The sequence below is a fragment of the Euwallacea fornicatus genome, chromosome 1 (genome assembly GCF_040115645.1).
Source record: "Euwallacea fornicatus isolate EFF26 chromosome 1, ASM4011564v1, whole genome shotgun sequence".
Classification (NCBI taxonomy): domain Eukaryota; kingdom Metazoa; phylum Arthropoda; class Insecta; order Coleoptera; family Curculionidae; genus Euwallacea; species Euwallacea fornicatus.
In genome coordinates, this window is record NC_089541.1 from 1,312,760 (window position 1) to 1,331,311 (window position 18,552).

Here is an 18,552-nt window from a genome sequence, read left to right on the forward strand (position 1 = left end):
ATTGCTCCCATTTGATATGCTACATGTATACCCTTTGTTAATTTATCCGTGCTGCTTATCTATTAATATTTACTAAAAAAAGAACGCAATCTACGTAGAAATGATAATTATTTTGACTGCAATTATTTACCACCATTGCTGATACAATAATGCTTATTATCGAACATTAAGCACTGAAAATCTCGATAAAAACGAAAAACTAATATACGCGTCGCCTAATGACCGGTCATTTTGTTCGCATTCAAACTGGCCGCGGCTTCGTTTTCATGTAATTTGTAGTTCGGTTCTTAGATGGCGCTAGTATGGACGGCATTGAAATATTCGTGGAAACATGAAAATTTTGCCAATTTCTTTTTACCACACGTATATTGAAAATGTGGAAATAGTCGTGATGTTGACACCGCGCCTGGGGCCATTTAAAACAAAATAATGGTACCGTAATGTGTATATATCGTTAAAAATTAAAAAAAGTAATATATGGTTAAATACAATTCACAAAAGCCAAACCAACAATTTCCAACCCAGATTAAATTAGACAAATCCTGTGTAATACTTAGAAATATGTACCCACAAGACCTTTAAAACATCCCTTTGCGATTGCGTAAGCCTGTCTCGCCGCAAGGGATCAACTTACGTAACCGAACGCTTTAGCAACAAATCGAAACTAAACTTGTATCATGAGTTATTGTTACTGAGATAGACTCTATTAATCGGACATAAAGGGAGTGACATCCAATTGTTATAGAGGTAATTATATAATTTTCATTAAAAATTCCGTAACGGTTTAATGTTATTCAAATACACCTTACTCCTGAATTTCAAGAATTGAGAAAACTTCCAGTGCCGTGTTTATCCTTTGTTAAATACTCAAAATATTAACGAAATACGGCTGTGTTTCAAAAAATAGACCTAGTTCTCGACGTTCACCAAACTCAATTTTTGTGTGAGTTTCTCCTGGCCTAGACCCGCCGTCTTTTCAGACGTGGATGTGAACTAGAAGTCAGTTTCCAATAAAAAAAACAAACAATATAAAAAAACATATCATCTTATTGCATCACAAATACTAATACTTTGTACAAAAAAATACCTTATAAATAAACAATAAATAGACACAACATTTACAGCTATTACATCTCCTTGCTTCAGCACTACTATTTACAAAGAAACCATCTAATTAAATGCTACAAAAGGCCCCTTTAGTGCAGTCAAACGAGGCGATCAGTGCATCCCCCTTACGGGAGCTCGTACTTATTGCAAAAGAAAAAAATTAAATAATTTCACTTTTGGCGTCCTTATTCTTAATATCAAGTAGAGTGGTCGTAGATGTGGCCACCCTTGCAATACTGCCCTGCTTCAGTTGCTTGTAAATAATACGAGTCGAATATAAAGCCGAGATACTTCCTACTAACATGCCCACTGCCACGTCCCACCAATGGTGTCTCTTGTCTGTAATGCGTGTAAGCGAGCACACCAATCCCCACGTCACACAAAGAGAGATGAGAAACGGTTTCACGATGTATCCCACCTGTGATGTAGGCAATCTGGCTTGCAGGATATACTGTGGAAGAGAAATGATTGAACGTGTTATTTTCGATGGTATTTCAAGGTTATCTAATTAATAGGTATCTAGGTGGTAAACTTGAGACATAAAAAATCTCTTACCGCGCAATAGAGGGCAACAAAGACGCTCAATGAAGAATGACCGCTGGGAAAACTTCTGGAAGTGTCTGAAGAGAAGTATCTGCTATATTTAGTAGAGGTGCATTCGTATGAGGAAACGTATTGTCCTAAGGTGCAGTTTTCGGCGTTGCTGGGCTGGCAAACATCGAAGAAATGGGGTCTGTGTTCGCCCACTAGGGCTTTACCCATTTCGGTGATTAGCAAAGTTAAGGCACAGCTGCAAGTTAAAAAAATATAGTGAAGTATGATTTCGACCTATAATTTTTAATACATCTGCTCCACAAGACTTATAAAGGTTTTAATTACTTTTCATATTCTTCAAATTCTAGCAAATGCGCAACTTCGCTGACTTACCCAGTGGCAAACTCCTTATAGAAGTACCAAATTTCTCTCAGACAAATCCTAAGGGGTGATCCTTTGCGTGCATATTCTGTGAGGAACATTACCGATAGGGGATATATTAGGAAGCTGCCCACTAGGAGAGTGGTGGTGTTAATAGTGTCCCCAGTGAACTTGAATGATAATGTGGGATCTTGGCAGAAGAAACCTGTTTTGGTGGCAGGAATGTAGCCCAATTCCAGTAGGATAATGATGGAGAGAACTGTAAATTGACGACGAAAATTGATTTAGCGAGTTGCAGACAAGAAAACATGCGAATAATAACCCGAGGTTTGCAGTAATCGTAACATCAAGAAATCTATTTTTTCTTATTAGCATTTCCGTTAAATTCGTGCAATGGTTCTTTTTGTAGACGTAAGTTAGGAAAACCTAAAATGAATATTACACACCTTCGTTAATAGTAACGTTCTGATTGCTTACTACGGTGTGGGCACTCACCATAGTATCAAGATACTTAAAATGCTTCCTCGAGCTAAACGCAATGGCTTTATTGATTACTCTATGTAACTTACACTAGGAGAGAAAATAGAAAATATTGCACTTACAACTGGGAAACCTGTATAACTTCATTAATAACCGGTGACTGCACACATTTCACTGATTAACAACATCGAGCAGTCACTTAATACTTTTCAAATAATTTAAAGTGTAGATATACTAATCGTTGAAGGTAAATAAACAAAAAACAACGAGTGATAATGTAGTCTGTTTCAAAAGTTTTCTCAAGATGCTGTGCAATCAAAATGTGAGGTGACGATTAGGAAGTATGACGGGCAATCAAACAGTGTTTAATGAAGACTAGAAAATCCGGTTTCGACGTTAATGGTTAGTGAAATAAGTGCATAAAAACGGTCCATTAAGAGAAATTATGACCTGCTTAATTTTGTCTCATATAGGAATTACGTAAGCTATTACTATGCACACAAGCAGCAAATGTTGATATACTTAAATGCGCCTAACCGCTCAATTGACTAGAGTAAACTAGCTTGCAACATTTACAACAATTTTTTTCAATAACAAACGATAACCTGCTCTTCTCGCCCCTCTGATTTAAACTAAAAATATGGGACAGCATTGCCATGCCACGCATTTACGACAAAACGACTATCAGAAAACTTATGGGTAATTTCCCTGAATCTCGCAACTGTGCGAGATTAGTGGCCACGCCGCAATCACTCACCGAAGACGCTCAAGGCCGCGTTGATGACGTAGGGCAATTTGATTCGCCTCCGCAACCTGACTCTAGATGGCTGCACCTGTGTCGCGTTGCTTTTCTCTGGATCGGAGATGCTGATTCGCACTCCCTGTTGGTGGGTTACCCCGGTGGTTGTTTGCAGAGGGGACACCATTGCCTTGTTTTCCTGAAATTAATTAATGGAAAATTAGATGAAATTCCACGAGGAAAAGGGCATACGTTTAGTGCTTACTGCAAGTAATTTCTCTTGGCTACTATGGCTTCCATTGCTACCTTCATGGAATATCACCTCAACAGAGGACATTTTTTGAGTTAAATCACTCATGACACTTTATTGATTTAATGACTTACAAGTTCGCGATTATACTCATGCCGTGAAATTGACGAGAAAATTATATTTCAGCTACGCTTTTTTTCTATATTGCCTTAACTGATAAGGAATTGAGTCAGGCATAGATAAATAATGAGAGTCGGATTTGGCCACTACACCCTTCCGAGGAATAAACATGTGGAAAAGGGGCGCTGAGTCAGCCGTAAATTTTGCCAGCAAATTTAAGGTGAATCATTCGTGCAATGCGGGTGCAAACACAATGTAACATAGGGGAACCAATTGCGGGAAAAATTATAGAAGTCTCTTGTAATTTATTACCTCTGATGGTTGTGGTGGAAGAGGCGTATATTTGTAGGGTAACAGTTCTTGGTTTTCGGATAAGGGCATAATGTCAGACAGTATGAACAATCTTATTTATATACGCCCATATGAGCTGAGAGTGTCTTTTTGAGTTTTAACGGGTTTGTTTGGGTGTGTAGAGTCAATAGTTGCCTCAGCGACGGTGAGATTCTGCACCGAGAGAATTTGCAATTTCCAGATCTTGTGAAAACCTCACAAACCGGTGATTTCTCACTTTTTAATCGAGCCCCTTGTAAGCGACAATTGTGGTTTGCTCGATAAAACAGTTTCCAAAATTAAGTCAACGTTCTAGAGATTTTTTATTTGTTTAAGTGAACAAATTCAGAAACTTTCATCCATATTTCTCAGTGTATTGTTACTGATCGATATAAGGAGAACGAGGACGGAAATGCTTTCTGTTGAATGAAGTGCGGAAACTTACTTCGGTCAGGTAGTTTCTATATGCTCTGCAGTTAATTCGTTACTACACAGCTACAGCAACATCGCTTGCCAAACTGCGATGGTTTTGAACCGTCGTCAAAGCATTGCGATAGGTACATGGGGTCAAGAAAGTCCACACTTGCTTGACCCGGTAATTAAATTATATGCAAAATAAATGATTAATGAGTTGTATATACATAACTTGATACCGAGCTTGCAGGGACTGCGACATATAGCAAATCTCGAACATTTTCCCTTTATCAATAACCCGAACCGTTTTGTCCAAAATTTCCTATTTTCTTTTACGATGCTCTCTGGGAAATCTTAGAAAATATTTATTGGAGGGGTGAAGGCACCGTCCGCATTATTTTATAGACCGAACTTGCGTCCATAAAAGCTGAAATGTAGAACTGTTGATGCAAAAGCTGTATAGCACAGCTGCTGTAGTTTTTAAGGTTTCAATTATACAGGTTGATTTATTATTAATGTGAAAACTTATTGTCAAAAGATTGTGTTTAAACTTATAGATTTTTTTGCAAAAATTTCCCCTTATTGAATTACAGCTCTTTAAAATTTAATAGCAACAATGTCATTTTCTAAATAACTTTTCTTCCCAGTGATAAAATTTAGTGAATTTATTTTAAACAATTTTAACACACTAATGTTGTTTATTTCGGTGTCTAGATAGCTGAGTAAAAAATACACGCAAAATTCCATTACTTTTGTAAAACACTCTTTTTGATAAAACGGTGTTTTTCTGGAAAACAATTCGGTTGATGTACATCAACCAAGAATGCATTTTTCAGGTGCACCGTAAATCTAATAAACTACGTAAAGGTAAAAAAAAATTATGACGTTAATAGTTTAGGGGTGAAAAACTTGAGGGTAACCTCCCCTTCGCTTCCCTGAAGATGTAAAACGAAGTATTCCGTCTCATCTCATCAACTTTGTTGTGGTACACAAGCGACCAAAAATTTATTAGTTTTCGTCAATTGCCGAAAAAGTTATTGAGAAAATACCATTCTCGCAATAAAATTTTGAAGAGGCGCGTTTCCTTAAGGGCTAGTTTCTGGAAAACCATTTATAAACATAAATACAAACTTTTAACAAGAAACTTTGATTTCCTAGATATTGCCCATATTTTCGGAAACACCCTGTATCTCTTACTTCATTGAAGCACCGAGAGGGAGATCCTACACTACCGAAGGGAAAATCTCGAAGAGAAAACAAACAAACTCATCAAACCCATCTGTTGTTGTTTACACTCGCTGGGAAAATGTCCCCACCCGTGCAGCCCCTTTTCCCATTGATGATTCGCTACAACAGTTTGCAATGGGGTTTGATGGCGATTTTATCATTCCATTGTGGGATTGTATCTTCACTCGCCTCAACGAGATCCCCTAAATTCTCTTAATTCCCCCTCCGCCGTCTGAAAAGCCCGGCGGAGCTCACTCGCAAAATGAGGCGGATCCCTTATGACTCCGTAATATTATGAAAATGATCCGATTTCGTTTATGAATGGTGATATCGGTATCGCTCAGATTGTAAAAAGCTTGAAATAACTTTAATAGACGTGAAAGATTTGCCCAGAACAACTGAAATTTAGGCCTTTGGTCGTTAAATCTTATAGTCGAAGTTTAGTGGGTCGTAATTCAGAATTAGAAGAGATATCGAAAGGTGTTAATTAGACGAAGTTTTCAAAACTTCGAAATTAATGGAAAAAGCTCTTTAAGGATTTGAAAATCTCAAATGAATTTTAAATTCGCCATTTTGTCCCGAATACTGCCCAATACTACTTCCATCTTTCCTCGATGAAAAAAAAAATCCTCATAAACTCACCACCGCTTGCACGCTGCGCACTCCCCGATCATCCACTCTCACTATCACGTAAGCCTTATCGGCACTGATGGTGGTTGATGACATCTTAACGCCTCGCCACTTGATGAACAAATAGACGCATCTTAGGCCGGCCTAACTTAAGCCTCTTTTAACAATACAAATAAGTAATAAATACTTCGGTACACCCATCTACGGTAATCTCATCTCTTAAAATGGGGCGTGTTTGCGCTACTGCTTATTTCGTGGATGAGACGCCGCTTAATGTGTGTGCTTGGGATCCAAGTTGTCAAAAAAACGCTCTGAAATGTTTGCCTGTGTTTGATGTGTTTGAACAATACTTTACATGTAGGAAGCGCATTGCATGAGACACATCTGCTTCTGTAAAGCGTTGCTGACCACAATCAGAGGAGGATTCAAAGGAATTTTAATGATGCGAAGGCATGAAGAATTTCGAATATGACTCCTTTGCGGCCTTGGCTGAGGTGTTACCAAAACCGGTTTCCCCTCACGATTACAAAGGAATTTCGCGGACTGAGGATGAATTCCAAATGAAGGGAGACACTCACCGCATGATCGTTCTCGGTCCGAATCACCGTTTGCATATTTTCACCTGAGGATTGCGAAAAATTAACTGTTACACATCACTGAACTGGAACACTGTAGCAAAATAACCCTCGATAAATAATTATTTTTAATTATTAATTTCACCATAAACAAAAATAATCTAGATCGGGATAATTGGCTTTTGAAACGTGTACTTGAGAAAAAATCACTCAAAGTGCGTTGAATTTGACCTTTAGCCAAAAACTGTATTAAACGGTGTGCGTTTAAAAGGGCCCCCCCCTCGGGTTATTACCCATTACTATTATTTTTATTAATAGTGAAGCCGTGGCTAATAAGGCATTAAAGGCTTTAAACATCGAGAGGAAGTGGGCATTTAGGTGGGCTTTAGGAGTGCAACGGATTGGTTTTAAAACGCCAGAACGGAGGTCGTACCGTTCGGTCGAGGAATTGGAAAAATGCTGAAAAAAAATGTCAAATAATCACAGAAATCCTTTTTTATCGAGACAGAGATAGTTCTGGACTTTATTTAGGTGGAAGGCTCAGGTATTTGGTGTTTGTAAGCTTGGCGACCGCTGCAACGAGCTTAAGTCGTTTCTCACGGGACACGACGGGGTAACCAATGAGCTCATTTGATTGGTGTCGATTCATCGCGGTTTCTCGCAGGCTAAGAACGCACTTCGTACCATGGAAAGTCAACAAAGAGACACATTGCCTCACCAGTTGGTGGAAAGTTGAAGAAGACACACTACAGGGTGTCACGAAATGCCGTCGATGTATCGTGTCGCTCTAAATTGTCCCCCTCCCGTTAACGTTTCAACAAATTATTATTTTTTAAAACTCTTAAAGGAGCCTCGAATAGGGCAAACAAATAGATTTTCTGATGTTTGTTTTTGTTTTCTAAATGTGGCCCACGTCACGGATAGGGCAAAATGGCCAATTTTCAAAATTCAAACATGCACGATGTTGAACGTCGATATTCTCCAAATTTGACAGTTTTGGACGCGCTGGACCACCGCTTCTACCAAGAGAAGAATGTTTATATACAGGTCTGACGTCACTCAGGATTTCTTTTTATCAGACATGTGAAGGTGACGACTTAACATTTTTTGAAACAGCAAGAGTTTTTCGATTTTCCGATAACAATCAACTTACGTTTTTCCGATCGTGTCAGACTGAGACAAAGAACAAAAAGCGTAACTCATTCCTTGGACCATTTGTCCACCTCGGTGGTTGTCTACCTTAAATTTCAGTGGTTTGTGCGGAGCCATTTTGTGGAAAGGTCCTCTTTCATCTGCGTTAAAAATTTCGTTAAGCTTCGAATTTTTGGGCCCCCGGTTTCGAGACAGTTTTATGTCACTGCAACTAGCACACAAGCAGCTTCGCCACTAATTTTTTTCATAGACAATGTCAGGCCTTTGCCCGACGCGTTTAATCTCACTTTCTGAGCATTTCCGGCCTTTACTCATTATTTGAGCGAACCGTTCCGCTTTCGCCTGTAGCATTGGGCCACTGATCCCTGATCCTTTACTTCTTTCCTTTTTGAGGCATGTAAATAATGCCTGATTAATATCCCCGCGAATGGATGCCTTAAGATTTTTCTTAGACAACAAATTTTCATTAAACGGTTTCTTGATGCTTCTCTCGGTTCTTTCAAATTGCAAAAACAGTCCAATGCGATAAGTGCAACTCATTTGCAATTGTATCGTTGCCTTCACCTGCTTCAAGTCTGGAAAATTTTTATTTCTTTGGCATTTTTTTAATCACGACAAAATTACAATAACGTGAACAAGCTGAACATGTAAAACGAACAAAGCCTCTAATTTATATAGTCCTGATGAGTATGCAGGCCTCGTTCACAATGCAGGAATGTTCCCGGTAATTCCTATTCTCTCTCCCCTCTTCAATAAAAAATTAATTTCTTTGAGCCATTTACCGACGCGAACCATAAATGGAAACATCTACACATAAAAAACTCAGATTCCACGACTTAAATGAACAAAAACCTTTTTCGCAGTTTTAGTTGCTTAGCACCGGCGAATGGCTCAAAGAAATTGATTTTTTCCATGTTCACAGTAACGGCAATACGAAGGCGACACTGTCAGCATTCAAATAGAAATTCCGCAAAAAGAGACCGAAACTTATAAAAAAAAAAGATGTTTTATTATCAGCTTTACATACGAATCACTGAAAAACCAGAACCAGCCATCGGGGTGTTAAATATACACAGGGTGTCCATTTAACGGCTCCTCGGACTCCTACCAGTTTAATTGTGATGCCATAAAAAATCAATTATGGAAATGTACAGTGTATCACACAACCGTACACCTTAAAAGTTCATTTTATAATGTTATTTCTTAGATGAAATTGAAAAATTGAAAAAAAACACTTTTTGAGACAAGAATCAATGTTTATTAATTCAATGTTATAAATGTTATAAATATTATAAATCAATGTAATTAAATGTTATAAATACTTAAAATGACTTTATTTCGGTTCGTTAAGAGCGGTTTTGTTTTGTGGTTCTAATGCGGATGCAGATGACTACGGGATAATGAGTTCGCCCCATGACGATGTTGCTGGCTACATAACTCCCGACATTTCATAAAAATCGCCGAAGACTGATTTGCATCGCAATTTTGCGACATTTATTATTTTCATTTATAGCTCGTTTTCTGAAAAGTAAATCGATGGATTTTGAATAACGTCCATTACACCGTTAAACGTAGTTTCGAAATACCTTCAATTAGAGATACCATTTGACCCACGTGACAATTTTAAAAATCGGCCATTTTGCGTTACAGATGACGCAAGCAACAGTTTGAAAAATAAACAAAAACGTCAAAAGATAGTGTTTTTTGTCCTACTTAATGGTACTTTTGAATTTTTTAAAGATACAGATCGGTAAAAAATTTGAGAAGGGGGGCTACGATCTAGAGCCCCGTGGCATTTTCAGAGGTAACGAGAGATTATACTAATTAAAAAAAAGTTCTTATCAACATACCTCAAAAATTGCTTCTTAAACCGGTTAGAACCCCTTGAAGGGGGAACTCTGAAATCAGATTTTTCGCAACATTTTCGGAACGGATTGCGCTCAAATGATGAAGTTCGGTTTACTTCAACATTGGGTTGTCGAGAAATAAATGCGGGATTTCAATGGTTTTCATTTTAATCCTCTGAATCATTATGTGTTGATGTTTGGTTTATCATTTACTTATACAAATGTCAACACAAACTAATCCTCATTCAAAGGATAATATTTGTTTATAGTACAAACCATTGCGCCTTCTATTGACGTCACAAAATGTAACAATTAAGAATCGCCTTACGTAAAATGACAAGAAGTTGAGTTCAAAATATAAAGGGTATACCAAATCTGATGTGATATCATTGCTATTTCTTAAACGGTAAGAGTTACAGGGTCGGTTAAGTTAGAAAAAATGTACCAAATATCATACTCTTCTAAGAACTGTAAACAATGTTGTCAAATGCTTTTTAGTTTGTAAGTTATTATGAAAAAACCAAAATTCGGGCAAATTTAATTTTCTAAATAAGTCGAAAACGTTTCATCAAAAAGTTTGATACAAAAACTTCATAGTTTTCTTATGTCTACAAACCAATAAATTTCAAAATTTTAAATGTTGCTTAGTTTTTGAGATGACAACAACTTGAGTTTTTTAAATACGGACCTGTACATTTTTTGGCCATTTTTAAAAGTTTTTAGTAACCCCTTTGCAATAACGTATCACAGGGTGTAATTTTTTTATGTTTTAGTTACAAAAAAAATTGTTGTATTTTTATCTCAATAAGGTCCTGAAGTTTTGGACATTGGATTTGGAACACCCTGTATAATGAAATTATCCAGATATGTGAATGGCACATTCACCATCTTGCCAAAAAAAACACCATTCAATCCCATTTCATCTTGTTTTATAAGTTTCTTTCGGTATTTTTACTAATTTACGGAATAAAATTTTTTTATTAAAGTTTTTATCATTTTATGGTTTTCTGAGCCGTCCCATTTCCTTCACATTGAAAGTTGCCGAATATCTTGTAAATCTGCGATTTCTAAAACGATACTTGAACGAGTATCAACAATTATTGATAACTCTTTTTCAACGCTACTTTACCTAAAACCAAGAAGAATGTTTTCTCATTAGAATTACTGTTGACGCAATTTTTATGAATAGAAAATTACTATTCATGGAAAAGACGAACGTCCGATTTTGGACCAATGAGAATCTTCCTACCCGGCATGCCTTGCCGTTCTTGACATTTTGTTACTGCGGTAAAAATATTCACTTTTTATTTCTTGTTTTTTTGTTTTTAAATATAATGACGTGGTGCTTGTGTGTATTTATTTACTGAAAAACTGGGCATTTTTCTATACAATCGCGAGTTTTGTCATTATAATTGTTATTGCCTCGTGTAAAGTATAAATATCTATCTAGAGTGTGCAAAATCGCGTACTCGACGCGTTGGTTGTTCTGATAAACAACCTGTTGCATGGCATGCACAAAAAGTGTTTATTACACTCTGAGGTAAGTTAATAAGCAGAAAACATTGAGTAACTACGATAGATAATTATTATGGTCTTATCAAAATAATTCCAATACATATTTTTGCCACTTTTCCTATGGAATCAACCATTTTTTATTTTCAACCAATGAGAATGCTGCTCGTGAATCTCTAGCATGCCAAGTGTCAATTGCCCGTTTCCATACCAACCGGATGTTGTTTGTTTTTGTATTTATTTACGTCGAAATATGTGCATGTGTAAAGTGCTATTTTACCTGCATTCACAGATTCTTAATGGGTCTCAATGCGTAAGTATATCCACCTAAAACATTTTTCGTTCTTCTATGTCAAGTACATTGATAAAAAACAGACACCAAAGAAAAAACGAAAATATTTAGTACAATATAATGAATATTTAAGGTGATTTTTGAAGCTATTTAAGAGACAAACCTTGAAAAAATCCATTACTACTTGTTAAAAGCCACGATTGGAATTAATTACATCGATTGTTCTCGGAAAGCAGCTATTTCTTATTTTGGACCAATGAATGCGCCGCTCGTAAACATCCAGAGTTGAGTTACTCACAAGGCCCAATGTGCAGCAACCGGCTTTATTTTAGCTTTGGATACACAGGGTGTTGGTTTCTCTGTACAGGACGTTCCAGAACTGTACGGCACCATTTGAGGAACGTACTCTCCACCACACAATAAAGAAAAAGTCCATATCAGCATGCTCCGATCTCGAAAGTAAGTGGATTTATGGAGAGTTAAAATTTGAGAAAAAAATAGTTTTTCTTTATTGTGTTTGATCTACTGCACATAGAGCTTTCAAATTTTACATACGTATCGAGTAATGGGTGCTGCTTAACACGAAAATAAATTGCCTTTAACTGTTATATATTATATATAATGTTATATATAAATACTTGTTCCTAAGATCTCTACATCCCCTGAAAGTTTATCGGTACGTTTTTGAAGCATCCAGTATGATGTAATGTACATCGGCAAACATTTTTATTTTACATTCGAACTGAACTACTTATAACCGTTTAGAAAATAACTGCCTGTCCGAACATTTAGTTGTTAGGGCCCCTATAAATTACTCGGTAAGCACGTGAGCGGATCCAATAATCCTCTTTGATCCCCGATCTTCGACTGACTTGATAGATCTTTCGCTCACTCTCATCAGACGTATTTACTTAGGACGCTTCGATCGTAATGATTTGATTGCATACTCCAGTATCTTATCTAGTATTTGATGATCTTATAAACTTCTGTCTATAGATCAAAATACCTCCATCGTACCTCCGTCCGAACAGCCGGATGTCCATATAATATACAGAAATAGGCTCGAAATCCGAGATTAATGGCGCCCCCCGTAATAAAAGGGATGTATTTTTGGCTTCACGAAATCACATTAATCACGTTTGTTTGCAATATTTTCTCTATGAGATCCCCCTGTTTATGGACGGTTTTGTATATTTTAGTTTACTTCTCGTAAATCTTTAGTTAAGAGTTTAATGCCATTATTTGGAGGCCTTAATGGGATACCTGCTTCGTTTATAAATAACTCCCTCTTATCATAAGCTGCTACAGTAAATAAACGAGTTGCAGTTGCAGCACACTCATAAAACTTGCGGAAGTGCGTTTGATGATTTATGTGGGTGATTTTTGGATATAAACCGGTAAACGCAAAGGCGGGAAAAAATGTAACATGTATTATGCCACAATTGTTTTTTAATGGAAAAATGATTCAAACTTAGGCTTAAACAGGCTCCTATAATCTAGTCTTATCGCTCACTTATTGCTCGACGGTTGGGCATTACATGCACCCACGTCAGTCTATTATACCACGTTTGTCGAAATCGTGTTGAAATAGGAATGTTTTTTCAGGTGTTATCAGTGATGGATATGCTTTTGTATTATTTTTTAAAGTCATTGACGCATCCATGCTTTGCTTAGAAATATGCGTATGTTTAAACTTTTTAAAATGTTGATTATTTTCCATTGCAATTGTCCTCCTAAACGGCCCACAAGACAATGCAGCGTGCACGTTAATTATCACACAATTAGACCTTTTGATGCAACTGAAAACACGGCCGGAAACAGCAATTATCATTTGTTGCATGTTTGGCCTCATTGGCAATTGCCTTAGCAAATTACAAAATTGGGTTTAAATTCCTTATGCTTATTAATCCAGTTTTTGTGATAAAATGTGTGGTAGCGCCATTATACACGTGTGAACGGGGACCGATTAAACCATTGTCATGTGTTATTATAAATGAATCACGATCGTACCCGCAGTGTTTCAACCGCAGCAACTAAGGTGATGTTGGAATTGTTTAACTATTGTTTACACTAAATTCATTATTCTAAACCAAATCGAATGTTGATGGTGACTCATATGTTATAAGCAATGCCTAGAAAAATGGTTATCCGACACCTAATTTCAACCCTGACCCCTCAGTAATAACCCGCAACATCTGGTTATCAGACTGAACTAATTAGTGGGTTGAAGAAGCCTTGTTAGTTCTCGACAGTGGGTACTCAAGAAGTTTGAAAAATCTATTTTCTAAACCGAATTAGGCTGCCAGGAAGTCAGACACGACTGTGAATTGTGCACTTTAATAAGCGCCATCATTACATATGGGTCATTTTATGCGTGTAATTATTACAATTCTACATAATAGTAATTGGACAACCAGACTTGAGTAATAGTTGTTGTTAATTCGGTTACGTTTGGTTTATGCTAATTTACAGAGTCGGTGCCACATGGATCATGTTGGATAGATCATGTTGTTCGTGGCCTATTTTCGCAGGTGTTTGTGAGTTTAGATAATTTGACACTTATGTCATCGTAATGTTCATAATAATCGTAGTAATGAACGACTGGAAAGATACGAATATACATGTTTTCTTTAATTCAGAACAGCGATACTAATTATTTGACAGTTTTGGTAATCGTTTGATACGAAATCGAGGGGAAATTAGTTCAGGATTCGTCCATGGACATCAGTAAAATACAGAACTGATTTTTTCATTTTTTAATGTGACAGTGGATGAAATAATTTGACATTTACGTCATCGTCTGACAAGAAATTATGTGGAGATTTTCCGAGAGGTTCATTTGTTTTCGGTGACATCAGGGAGATAGGGAATTAATATTATTTCCCATTTTTAATCCATTTACTTGCCACCATTATGCTGCCATCCCTAGTTTCCCATTTTACATAAATATTTCAAAAACGATAAGATGTGCATAAAGATAAATATGGTTATATACGCTCACAATGACCCCATGCATTTCCAATCGAAAACTTTCTAGGGCTCTACCAAACATGCCGTAATGTGAGGTTAGTGAAATAAAAAATAAATTATGTTTATGCTTATTTTCCTCAAGAGGGAATATAAAATAATCTGACATTTTCGCTCTCGTCTGACACGAAGTCATGTGGGGATACTCTCCTAGATTTGTTTCTATTCGGTGACATCAGGGAGATGCGGAATTTTTTCAAACACATTTAATGCTTTTACTTCAGAACTGAAAATTTAAATTAGGTTGAAATGATTAAATTTCAAGGCTCAAGCTGGGCACAAGTTATAATCTCTAAATTTTATTAACAAAAAGGCTAAACATTCGTTGATTGTTTTAGCAAAAAATTGCTTAAAGCGACGCAGCACCAAACTAAATATGAGAAGCAAACTAAAACTCCACATGTATTAATCAATGCAATCAATTAATTGAAAAACCTCCCCATGATTAACAATTAAAATACGAATTAATTTAACGGACCATTCGCCTCATTATTCCAATTTCGCACCTGTGTAACACACGTACCATCTTTTTTCTTTAAATTAATGGTGTTTATTATTTTAATGAAAAATTAAATCACGGGAGAATGCAGCTACTAAATGTAATTATGGCCATTTAACTCCACATGGGACGTGATGGAACCCTAGTTAAGAAGGAAAATTCGTTGATTAATACGTAGCTATGCCGAACTCATTATCTCCAAGGGCGATAGCACCAAGGTTTCTTTACTTTCAGGTAGACACGCAATGGGTCGAAAGTCGAAAGATGGGACAATTAATGATCCCTACTGAGGATCAAAGAGGCACCCAAACATAAGAAGTCCATTTATACTGAAAAAGATTAAAGCCTCTGGCGTCAAATGTTACGTGATTAAGACCTCTTTGCGGAGGAAACAAATCTTTACGCACAAAAGAGCTAAAACTGTTCGTTTAGGTTTGTTTCGATAGGGCGTAAAGTTAAAATAAAGTCCATGGTACTTGAGAACGGGCTGTAAGGTAAAATTAACTCATGTTAATTTTTTTATACGCCTTCAATGGAATCACTAGGTATTATATCCCGTTTGTGAAAGTTTGAAAAATGAATACGTAAAACTGTGTACGCACCACGGACCAAAAAGAAGTTTCAGTCTTTGGCCGAATAAAGAATAAACATCAAACTTCCACCGCGAGCGTAAATCTTCTTCTTTCAGCCCTCTACACGTAATTCACTCTCCAGAAAAAAAAATACTTACAAAGCACATGTTATTTGTAGGGCCAAAAAACTCCCCTCTAGGGGTGTACGCATTGTTCATCGTTTATTGCTGTTTCCCCGACCGTCGCTGTAGCCAAATATTTAAGACTACCACCGCGCAAGTACCCGACCAATCGACCACCGATTATTGACAGAAGTTGTTTGCTCAATGCGCTGGCCACTACTGAATCGCCAAGGTAAATACCGCCGAACTACACAGGTAAATCTATTCACGCTCCCCACAGCCCTGAAGCGCGGTGATTCATACCGGAAGAATGAAAGCTCGGTGCCATAAATCAAGTCTTCTGTACTCATTCGAGCACCACTCTCTTATTCTTCTGATAAACGCATTATTGAAGCTAACAGTCAACTGCGTGACTCCGCTATTGGCACTTACCAAACATCTAGTGCAGGCAGACACATAGAACCCCCTTCCGGCATCGTAGATTTGGCTCATAGTGGCTTTGAACATTTAACTTCCCAAAAGTTGTGACGAAAACTTCCGCATTTTGCGATGCACGAGAACTAAAGACACGCACACTTGAGACTAATAAACGAGGACCTTTATTGGGCCTTTTAGACTCCGATTCAACTTTATTAGTTTAATTTGTAGGTATAGTGAAAAGGCGGTCGTTGATAAATGAAGACGAATGAGTGGATCAATTGAGACGTCGTTATATAGGAGATTTACGAGCTCTCACATGTGCTTTATCACAACTTTTTAGGGTTTATTTGGTTTTTGTATGAATGGGTGGGTTATTCAGGAGTTGGAAGATTTGATTTAATTGAATAATTGAATTAAAGTTTCATCGCCGTTCGATAGTAGCTTTGAAAGTAAAGAAATTTACTTATTTGGTAGTGTTGGATTTAACTGGTTTATTTCAATAAAACAGTGTTCCATTGTATATCGAGTATCCAATTGTGCCATCATAATCGCTTTTCATTCTCAGCGATTAAAGATAAAATTTTTTTTTGAAACACATCTGACGTCATTCAGATGCAGCTTTTAATTTATGAATTCTCAAACTAAAAGTATTTGTATCCCAGAAGAAGATGTTATGTCTATAAAATTGAGTTTCAACTATCGGAGAGAAGAAGTGAAATAAAAAGTAATTGACAAGACTTTTTCACGAAAATTACTTTTCAGTGTATTAGCAGTAATTTTACTGACGTCACTAGTTTTTGAATCAACTAATTCTTCAATTCCTGTCATTTTGCAGTAACCAAACTCACAAACCTAACCTCAAATAAATCTATTTGTTTACTTCTATGTTAAACCCACAAAGTTTCTATGAAAAATGAATTTCCCCCCAATAAAACTCACATGTGTCTCCTTCTCCTACATAATACTAACAATGACAACTGCCCTAACCACCAAGGTAAGCCCCTTTTATTTAAAAAACGGCAATAACACTTCAAGTTCAGCTGGGCCCCACCGTTGCTGAAAAAGGTCACACCAACAACTGGGCAGTTCTAGTGGACACTAGCCGCTTCTGGTTCAACTATAGACATGTTGCCAACGTTCTCTCAATATATCGGAGCGTGAAACGATTGGGGATTCCAGATAGTCAAATTATTTTAATGATTGCCGATGACATGGCATGCAACCCACGAAACCCACGCCCTGCCACTGTGTTTAATAACGCCAACCAACACATTAACGTCTATGGGGACGATGTTGAGGTGGATTATAGGGGGTATGAGGTATGTGCTGCTTACTTAAAGACATATGTGAGGTTGTCGTTAATTAGGTTACAGTGGAGAATTTCGTGAGATTGCTCACAGGAAGGCTGCCTCCTGGCACTCCTAGATCGAAACAGCTGCTTTCAGATGAAGGAAGCAATGTTTTGATTTATTTAACTGGGCATGGTGGGGATGGCTTTTTAAAGTTTCAGGATTCTGAGGAAATTACTAGTCAGGAAATGGCTGATGCCTTGGAGCAAATGTGGCAGAAGCAAAGGTGGTTTCATAATCTTCTTGTTCTGTGTTTTAATAATGATTTTTTATAGGTATCATGAGGTCTTCTTTATGATTGACACTTGCCAGGCAGCTTCGATGTATGAGAGATTTTATTCACCAAATATTTTAGCTGTTGGTAGTTCTATGGTTGGGGAGGATTCCTTGTCTGTAAGTTTAAATTTTCAGCACTTGAATGTGGAGTAATGGACAATATTTTAGCATCATGTGGACCCAGCAATTGGGGTGTATATTATTGACAGATACACCTACTATGCTCTGGAATTTTTGGAAAATGTCAGTCCAGAAAGCAACAGATCTATGGGCGAATTTGTAAGTTGTAAAAAAAAAATTATTTCTTGTTATTGACGGTGATTTTACATAGCTTAAAGTTTGTCCCAAAAGCGCCTGCATCTCCACCGTCGGCGTGCGCACAGACCTCTTTCCAAGAGACCCCAAAGCAGTACCAATAACCGACTTTTTTGGGTCTATAAGACCAGTGAAATTATTGGAAGCTGTTACAAAACTTGAGGATATTAAAATGAAGGTGAGGACTGTTGATAAGAGTGTTGAAGTTAACCCAAAGAAGTATAGATATGTGCCACCGTTACCAACTTTTAGTAATAATTTGTGAAATTGATATCAAGAACAGTTACTTAATAGTGTTTTTTTTTGTTGTCGGCGGCGCATTATATGCCACCCCCACCCTGTTGCGAATTGAAACCACAGGTATGTCGTATATCTGAAGAAA

General features: G+C 37.1%; 2 protein-coding genes across 7 annotated transcripts; one reads left to right on the forward strand and one right to left on the reverse strand.

Annotated features, from left to right (window-relative positions):
* Positions 1-1,029: 1,029 nt before the first annotated feature.
* LOC136342018 (putative phosphatidate phosphatase) lies at positions 1,030-16,369 on the reverse strand. Of its 6 annotated transcripts, none has more exons than XM_066287468.1 (5): positions 16,243-16,369; positions 3,260-3,440; positions 2,035-2,281; positions 1,663-1,897; positions 1,030-1,558 (listed from the first exon to the last, which is right to left on the reverse strand). In XM_066287468.1, exons 1-5 carry the CDS (start codon positions 16,315-16,317, stop codon positions 1,268-1,270), a joined length of 1,029 nt encoding a protein of 342 aa, XP_066143565.1. In that variant the 5' UTR covers positions 16,318-16,369; the 3' UTR covers positions 1,030-1,267. The 6 variants fall into 6 exon arrangements, with proteins under 6 accessions (XP_066143565.1, XP_066143579.1, XP_066143582.1 ...); XM_066287482.1 differs by lacking the exon at positions 16,243-16,369 and adding an exon at positions 15,847-15,984; XM_066287485.1 differs by lacking the exon at positions 16,243-16,369 and adding an exon at positions 6,791-7,121.
* A 380-nt stretch (positions 16,370-16,749) lies between these two features.
* On the forward strand, positions 16,750-18,463 carry PIG-K (Phosphatidylinositol glycan anchor biosynthesis class K). Its single transcript, XM_066287499.1, has 6 exons — positions 16,750-17,224; positions 17,271-17,549; positions 17,597-17,805; positions 17,855-17,972; positions 18,024-18,134; positions 18,187-18,463. The coding sequence occupies exons 1-6, from the start codon at positions 17,144-17,146 to the stop codon at positions 18,433-18,435; spliced, it is 1,047 nt and encodes a 348-aa protein (XP_066143596.1). The 5' UTR covers positions 16,750-17,143; the 3' UTR covers positions 18,436-18,463.
* The last annotated feature ends 89 nt before the right edge of the window (positions 18,464-18,552 follow it).

What these genes read in the sequence shown, in the direction of transcription:
- PIG-K (XM_066287499.1), top strand. Translation starts at nt 17,144, where the DNA reads ATGAATTTCCCCCCAATAAAACTCACATGTGTCTCCTTCTCCTACATA. An exon ending in TTGGGGAGGATTCCTTGTCT is followed by an intron (nt 17,973 to 18,023) that starts GTAAGTTTAAAT and finishes ACAATATTTTAG; the next exon opens with CATCATGTGGACCCAGCAAT. An exon ending in ACAGATCTATGGGCGAATTT is followed by an intron (nt 18,135 to 18,186) that starts GTAAGTTGTAAA and finishes GATTTTACATAG; the next exon opens with CTTAAAGTTTGTCCCAAAAG.
- LOC136342018 (XM_066287456.1), bottom strand. Translation starts at nt 3,599, where the DNA reads ATGAGTGATTTAACTCAAAAAATGTCCTCTGTTGAGGTGATATTCCAT. An exon ending in GCCAAGAGAAATTACTTGCA is followed by an intron (nt 3,441 to 3,506) that starts GTAAGCACTAAA and finishes AATTAATTTCAG; the next exon opens with GAAAACAAGGCAATGGTGTC. An exon ending in CGCGGCCTTGAGCGTCTTCG is followed by an intron (nt 2,282 to 3,259) that starts GTGAGTGATTGC and finishes GTCAATTTACAG; the next exon opens with TTCTCTCCATCATTATCCTA.